The 8,168-nt window shown below is 40.1% G+C and overlaps 2 protein-coding genes across 2 annotated transcripts; one reads left to right on the forward strand and one right to left on the reverse strand.

Moving 5' to 3' along the window:
• The first annotated feature begins 782 nt into the window (after positions 1-782).
• LOC137710339 (acetolactate synthase 1, chloroplastic-like) lies at positions 783-3,080 on the forward strand. The gene has a single exon (XM_068449289.1). The coding sequence runs from the start codon at positions 854-856 to the stop codon at positions 2,837-2,839; it is 1,986 nt and encodes a 661-aa protein (XP_068305390.1). The 5' UTR covers positions 783-853; the 3' UTR covers positions 2,840-3,080.
• A 1,075-nt stretch (positions 3,081-4,155) lies between these two features.
• LOC137711120 (protein transport protein Sec61 subunit gamma) lies at positions 4,156-5,414 on the reverse strand. Its single transcript, XM_068450326.1, has 3 exons — positions 5,256-5,414; positions 5,042-5,157; positions 4,156-4,331 (listed from the first exon to the last, which is right to left on the reverse strand). Exons 1-2 carry the CDS (start codon positions 5,347-5,349, stop codon positions 5,042-5,044), a joined length of 210 nt encoding a protein of 69 aa, XP_068306427.1. The 5' UTR covers positions 5,350-5,414; the 3' UTR covers positions 4,156-4,331.
• Positions 5,415-8,168: the final 2,754 nt, after the last annotated feature.

Raw genomic sequence — 8,168 nt, forward strand, 5'->3', positions numbered from 1 at the left:
GCTGCAGCGTTCAATATACTCAACGGACATGTCTAGATCCTTGGACGCTAGTCTACTTTGCTTTTTCTCCATTCGGTGCTGTGATGTCAACACTTACACGTAACTACTTTAAGATAAAAATGAATTGCGACCTCCTTAGTTGTTAGAAATTTAGAGAGAGAGAGAGAGAGAGAGAGAGAGAGAGAGAGAGTCGCCTATAAAAAATTTAGAGATAAAAAGAGGGAGGGTTTATGACATACAATCATGTACATGATTTAGCAAATTTTCTCCTTTCAGTATTTTTTACGCAAATTATGATATTCATGGTTTGGGATTCGAAGAAATCCTCTTGGTAGTTTTATTTGATCATACATTAAAAGACAAACAAGTATTTTTAATTTTGCGGGAAAATTGAGGGTTGTAATTTGTAGTCTTTCACTAAATGGTAATTCAAATTTTGTCACTAATCGTCATAACTAAACACATTTTAAGAATTAAAAAGAACAAATTAGGAGCTTATTTGAGACAAAAAGGATTTAAGAACCAAAAGATGATTTTCACGCACTCTTTTTAGTTTCACATATCTTTTTGTTTATTTTTAATTTTTAATTTTATTTGATGTATTCAATTTAACAACTATAAATAAAGGAGATATAAAATGATAAAATTGTCGTGTAATTCATTTTTTCCTTATCAGAAGAGAAATGGAATCATAAATTGGACCAAACAAAGGGACGAAAATGTAAATAGACATTCCCTTTGAAAGGAAATATAAGTGCGAAACTACGATACGAATCCCTTGGCCACGAGTCTCCCTGCTCTAGCAGCCACTACTGAAACTATCATTTCACTCTCAAGCTCAGCTTCTCCAACAATGGCGGCCATTGCTCCACCCTCCTCTTACTCCTTCTCAAAACCCTCCCCTTTCTCTTCCTCAGCCAAATCCTACCACCCCATTTCCAGATTCAACCCCCCCTTCTCTCCTCTTCCCCAAAAACCCTCTCCCTTCCGCCACCTCCGGATCTCCAGCTCCCTCTCCCCCAAAACCGATACCACAATCACAACCGCCACCACCACCACCAACCCTCTAGACCCAGAGGCCCCAATCTCCCGATTTGCCCCTGACGAGCCCAGAAAAGGCGCCGATGTCCTCGTTGAGGCGCTCGAGCGCCAAGGCGTCACCGACGTCTTTGCCTACCCTGGCGGCGCATCAATGGAGATCCACCAGGCTCTCACGCGCTCTTCTTCCATCCGCAACGTCCTCCCGCGCCATGAGCAAGGCGGGGTGTTCGCAGCTGAAGGCTACGCCCGCGCGTCGGGTCGTCCCGGCGTGTGCATTGCAACCTCCGGCCCCGGCGCAACGAACTTGGTTAGTGGCCTCGCCGACGCGCTCATGGACAGCATACCGGTGGTGGCAATCACCGGCCAAGTACCCCGGAGAATGATAGGCACTGACGCCTTCCAGGAGACCCCAATTGTTGAGGTAACAAGGTCAATCACTAAGCACAATTATCTTGTTCTTGATGTAGAGGACATTCCTAGGGTTGTTAGGGAGGCCTTTTTCTTAGCTACCTCCGGTCGACCTGGCCCGGTTTTGATTGATATACCCAAAGATGTGCAACAACAGCTTGTAGTTCCCAATTGGGATCAACCCATTAAGTTACCTGGGTACATGTCTAGGTTGCCCAAGTCCCCCAATGAGGGTCACTTGGAGCAGATTGTGAGGTTGGTGTCCGAGTCCAAGAAACCGGTTTTGTATGTTGGTGGAGGGTGTTTGAACTCCAGTGAGGAGTTGAGGCGGTTCGTGGAGCTCACGGGGATCCCGGTGGCTAGTACTTTGATGGGTCTCGGGGCATACCCGTGCAATGACGAAGAACTGTCACTTCAAATGCTTGGAATGCATGGCACTGTTTATGCTAATTATGCTGTGGATAAGTCTGATTTGCTGCTTGCATTTGGGGTGAGGTTTGATGACCGGGTTACCGGGAAGTTGGAGGCATTTGCTAGCCGGGCTAAGATTGTTCACATTGATATTGACTCGGCGGAGATTGGAAAGAATAAGCAGCCTCATGTGTCGGTTTGTGCTGATGTAAAATCGGCACTGGAAGGGTTGAATAGGATATTGGAGCAGAAAGAGAGCAAGGTTAAGCTTGATTTTTCAGCTTGGAGGGCGGAGCTGAAAGAGGAGAAAGTGAAGTTCCCATTGGGTTTTAAGACTTTTGGGGACTCCATTTCTCCTCAGAATGCCATTCAGGTTCTTGATGAGTTAACTGATGGGAACGCGATTATAAGCACTGGTGTTGGACAGCATCAAATGTGGGCAGCTCAGTTTTACAAGTACAAGCGGCCTCGGCAGTGGTTGACATCAGGGGGATTAGGAGCTATGGGCTTCGGATTGCCTGCTGCTATCGGGGCTGCTGTTGCAAACCCGGATTCTGTTGTCATTGACATTGACGGTGATGGAAGTTTCCTTATGAATGTCCAGGAATTGGCAACGATCAGTGTGGAGAAACTACCAGTCAAGATAATGCTGTTGAATAACCAGCATTTGGGTATGGTTGTGCAATGGGAGGACCGCTTCTACAAGGCAAACAGGGCTCATACTTACTTGGGGAACCCAGCAAATGAGTCGGAGATATTCCCAAATATGCTCAAGTTTGCAGATGCTTGTGGGATACCGGCTGCCCGTGTGACAAAGAAGGAAGATCTGAAAGCAGCAATTCAAAAAATGTTGGACACTCCTGGTCCATACTTGTTGGATGTAATAGTGCCCCATCAAGAGCATGTCCTGCCTATGATTCCGAGCGGCGGTGCTTTCAAAGATGTGATAACAGAGGGCGATGGGAGATCAAGTTATTGAAGTTGCGGGCTGCGCAGCGTCTGTTTTTCATTCGTAAGAGTGTAATTTAGAGGTGTATGTAAAAGTTTTTAGTTTATGTGCTAGTATTAGCGTGAACCAGTTGTGTCTGTTAAGTTTTGGCATCTCTTATTTAACTTGGAATAATTTTTAGCTTAAAGTTTGTGACTGATAATCAACTTTTTTTGGTGAGTTGAAAGTGGGGATGGAACTTGCACTGTGACGCATAGACATAATTGCATCTGCTAAACTGATTCGAGTTAGAGTGTATTTTTTCTTGGCTGTGGGCCCAAGACTCGAGTTTATTGGTTCGCAGTTTCACTTACAAAAAGTGCGATTAAACTCGAGTTTTAGGGGCAAAGCACAAAACTACCCTCGATTCTATACATAAATGACCAACAGAAGATGACAGACGGATCAACAAGTATATGGTTGTTGAAGTCTCCTATAGAGCATCTTATCTATGGTCCCCTAAAAAAATTGAAAAATTAACAGGACGAGACAAAGAACCAACCCAGGATGGGATAGGATATTGAAAAATTAACAGGACGAAACAAGTATATGGTTGTTGAAGTCTCCTGATGACCACACCATTTTTGCTGACTCGCAGAGCCTGTTTGGCAGACCGGATGGGATAGGATATAGGTATAAAGAGCATCACGGACAAAAGGAAAATTTTATTTTATTTTATTATTATTAATTTTTTTTTTTTACACTAAAGGAAAGATTGTGAACTTAACCTAATAATAAGCTAGTAATAATATGATTCAAATTCGATTCTAACGAGAATTAAACATAAAACCTCTCAGTTACAAATGAAGAGGAATATCACTAGATTGTAGTACTAAGTAGCTTGACCAAAGGAATTTTGCAAATTAAATTTTTGTTGTGCTATATTTAAGAATTAGAGCTAGCAAAAATATAGTTCAAATTTACCTTTGGCAAAAATTAAACACAAGACCTCTCGCTTACAAGTGACGATAAAAAACTTAGACATAACCTCAACTGTAAGGGCAACACGAACGCTACGCATGTACTGCATAGTATACCAACATCACGAAATGAAACGGCTGAATCACACTTCCAGCGCATTAGTGGTGTGGTACTCGTAGTGCATCTTTATCATGGAACCCGGTCGAACAGGAAAAACAGCCATACAGTATGAATTCGTACTGTATAAACTTCATGACTAATGTGCTACTGAATCCATCGTTCGAGCCCATCCCATTCAACATTTCTCCATTGTTTTAGCCACTATCATCCCTCCGACATTTTATTGGTTAAAAAGTACAATGACAATCATCAAGCAAGTAAACGAATCCAGAACAACAAAATTTTTGATTAAACGAGAAAGAGATAAGGTCCCAAACATCGAAAACTAGAAAGTGCATGTATCATGGTCTTACAGAAACAAGGAGCATATGAGAACTAAAAGCTAATGCTTTCTTAAGGTTTGCTGCACCTATCATCCGTCTAACTTGATCTTCAGCATGACCTGCAACCACACGGGAAAACAAAATCAGTCCCCAATCCACATCCGATTCTACAACGAAAGATAAGAAATATGTTTCAAATACTCCTAACCAACTTGCTAGTCTACGGTCTGGAATCCATAGTCTAATGACACCATAATCTATATTATTACATACGAATAAATTCAAGATACAAGAACATTGGACCAATTTTGTACACCAACATTTCTGTTAACCGTCCTGGATTCGACATCAATTTCCTAAGATACATAAGGCAGAATAATAGACCAACAGGGTAACACCAGAACTTGAACTAATCAATCATGCCACAAGCATATCTCCCAATTTAGATCATATCACCAGATTCACCACATCCATTTCTACCAAATATCACGATGCAACGCCAAACGGCTATCCGTCCCAAACCAGTAAAATAATCATAATGGGGCGAAACACTCAAAACCAAGAACAATGCACACATCTAAACAAAGAGTGATAAAAATCTCAACATTAAAGAACCATTTCAACTAAATTGTCATAGAAGAAAAACCAAGTATCTATATGGCACTCAACCACTACGTTCCTCATCGAAACTTTTGATTCGTTTATAAAATTGAACAAACAACAATTACCAAAGTCAAATTAATCCGATTTCCAACTAATAAACAACCTAATCAAATCATAAATCGATCAAGCAAACCAATCAATGCAATTGATTAGATACAATAAATACCTAAACAGATCCGACGATGATGTTGTTGATGGGGATGAAGATCAGCTTCACGAAGAACCCGACGAAACCCATCACGACGAACCCGATCGCTGTCCGGAGCGCGACCTTGGAGAATTCTACACGACAATCAACCATCAAATCTCATCAATTACACATGCATATCAAAGAATATAACTTCTGAGAAAACACAGATCCGACCCGAATACTGAATTACCTTTGCGATCGGGCTTGTGGCAGCGCTTGACGAGGCGAATGCTGTCCTTGGAGAACTCTCGGAGCGGATCCACCACTGAGTCGATGGCGTCCATGTTCTCTGAGCAAATTGGGAGACGAGGAGAGAGAGAGAGAGAGAGAGAGAGAGATGTCGAAGAGGGAGGAGTAAGACGAAATGGTCGGGTTTTGTAATGTTTACGTGCTCACTTTTGGTTTCCATTTATTTTGGGTCAGTGAAAAAGGCCCAATACAACAAAGAGTGCCCAAACACGGTAAACTCAAAAACCCGAGCCCTAAATCGATCCGCAGTTGTCCGAACACCAGTGGAGACGGGTTGAATGTGAGTGTGCAACCAAGCACGTGCGACTCTCTTTACTTTCCAGCATTAAATTTTCGGAGGGGAGGACTGATGAGTCGATTTCATATTATATACTTTACCCCGTTCGTAGTATATTTTGGTTAATATTCTGGAAGAATTTTGATGCTTTGAATTGTATTTTCAATATAAGATTTTCAACTTCTTCTAGAGCAAAACAGGACCAAATGGATGAATTTTGGAGTAATTCCAGTTGGAGGACGACCGTGAGTCACTTAGCTTGATCGTATCAAAATATCATATTTTTCTACCAAGCGATGATCTTCTGACGATAAAATAAAGGAGCGATGCGCGGTGCTGGAATAGTGACGTTTTGGGCTTAACTTGCGTTTTTGGAGCCCAAGATGACCTCGGATGGGTTCATGGCCTTCTGGAGATGTGTTCAGAACATTCTTATCTTTAAAACAAGCTATTATGGGCCGGATGGCTGGACAAGTACTTGGCAGATTCTCCTAGTTTAATTAGGGTTTTATTTTCTAAGATATTTTATTATTATTTAGTTTCCTAGTTGGAATAAGAGACCTATGTTTTAGGGTTTGTGTGATGGCTCAGCAAATATATTGCTTTGCCGTTCTTAATCTTGGGATACGCTTTATTTTATGCTGCTTTGGAGACAGAGAACTTGGCTAGGGTTCATGAAGATTTTCTATTTAAGGTGTTTTCATTCCTTTTATTCTTAATAATATTTTCTAAGATTTCAATTATGAATATGCATAACTAATTCCTTTTGCTAGGGTGAAGCCTTAAGCCTTAGCATGAATATGTGATTTTTATTTAATTGCTTATGATTGATTACATGCATACTTTGAATTATTGATCACCGTTATTAAAACTATCTAATTGTCTTAATGCCTGATCACCATTAGGATCTTTAGAAAAGTAATTTGATGCAATTTTGGTCGGTAGGTTCCCTGAAATTGACGCTGGCTTCTTGGGATTAATAATTGTAATTTCACTTAAGATGAACACCACGTCTTAAGGGTTGCATAGTTTTTCAAAGGGTTTTCATAAAGCATAATGAGTCTTTCATGTTCAGATTCGATCCGAACGTCCGGATGGATTGCATGTTAGATATACGTTCTATGTTGAAGGTTCCAAATAGAATATAAATTAGGAAAACCTAACCTTCAAAGTGGCATGTGTAGATCATAAGTAATTGGTAAAAATACATAGGATTGCTAGGTGATGGTGGAACCCTAGTGCTTTTATAAGTTGGTATTTAAAACTCATTTCTTTTGTCATATTAGTTTTTAATTGAAATTCGTTTTTTAATATTACCCAATTTCAGAATCTCTTTTCTCAATATTTAATTTTAAGTATTTAATTAGGAATTGTTTCTACATAAATTATCCAAATAGTCTTTGGGGAGAACGAACTTGCATGATCATCTATACTACAATAGCCTTGTATTCTTGCAAGTATTTCATGTGTTTTTATCCCTACTTTTGGAGATGGTAAAAATCCTATCAAGGACGATGGTGGTTGCTGGGTTTTTTTATTTTTCAAGAATTAAATTTTTTTTTATTCCTAAAATAAATTATAAATCCGATAAAATAGTCCACCTGTCAAATTTTATACGGGAGTATCACATATAACGTTGTAATACAGTAGTACCTAATAATTTCTTCACTTTAGGATCATGAACTTGAATAACTTTTTATATGTTTTTTCCGTTAAAGGAGATCCTTGAAAGAGGTGACCTAAGTAGCAGAGGTAGCTGGTTGGATTTGCGGTGACAAAAAACCATAGAAGCCAAATATGAGACCAGTTGACTGAGGCGCAAGCTTTAGACCAAAAGTATAAAAGAAGGGATATAATAAAGTAGGCACAAGAGAGAAGAGGGTGAATAGGGAAGAAGACGGGCGGAGATGGGTGTCACCGACCTCGACCAAAGGGAGGCGTCGGCGGGTAAGGAAGACGGGTTTGTAGAGTTATTTCCTTTTGGCAGAGTTATTTTTGGATGAGTTTAAGATATTTTCATGAAAGTACTTGTGCTTTCTGAGATTGAGATGATATCAACTTTTCACGGAGTAGTTTCAAGCAGGCTTAATTTTGTCTTTCAACAAAGTAACTTGATCAACGAGGTCATAATTCTCTGTTTTAGGGTTTCTTAGGTATCTTCTATGATCTAATTTTTTGTTTTGTTTTTCAAACTAATGAGTATTAAGCAGTTTAGATACATTTATCATTTTTGAAAACTAACAATTGGATCCAAGAAAGATATTGTTGTTGCCATCGCTTTTGCACATGAAAATCCCTAAATCAAGGAAGCTTTTTCGCATCCTTGTGAGCATCACAAATGAGGAAAGACTTGTTGACTATAGACTAGGTCACCGTTAGATGGAGGATCTGTTGACTCATGGCTCTATCACCATTAGATGGAGAGTTATTTATACTAAGACGTGAGATATTTATTTAGTGGCTTGGAGGAGGCTATATCACCATGGCTTAGCACTACACAAAGAAGTCTTCTTGAGGTAGACTTGGAAGGGAGCACAATCTCTCAAATGAAGGATGGTCAAGCAAAGGCCACATCCC

The sequence above is a fragment of the Pyrus communis genome, chromosome 12, assembly GCF_963583255.1.
Source record: "Pyrus communis chromosome 12, drPyrComm1.1, whole genome shotgun sequence".
Taxonomy (NCBI): domain Eukaryota; kingdom Viridiplantae; phylum Streptophyta; class Magnoliopsida; order Rosales; family Rosaceae; genus Pyrus; species Pyrus communis.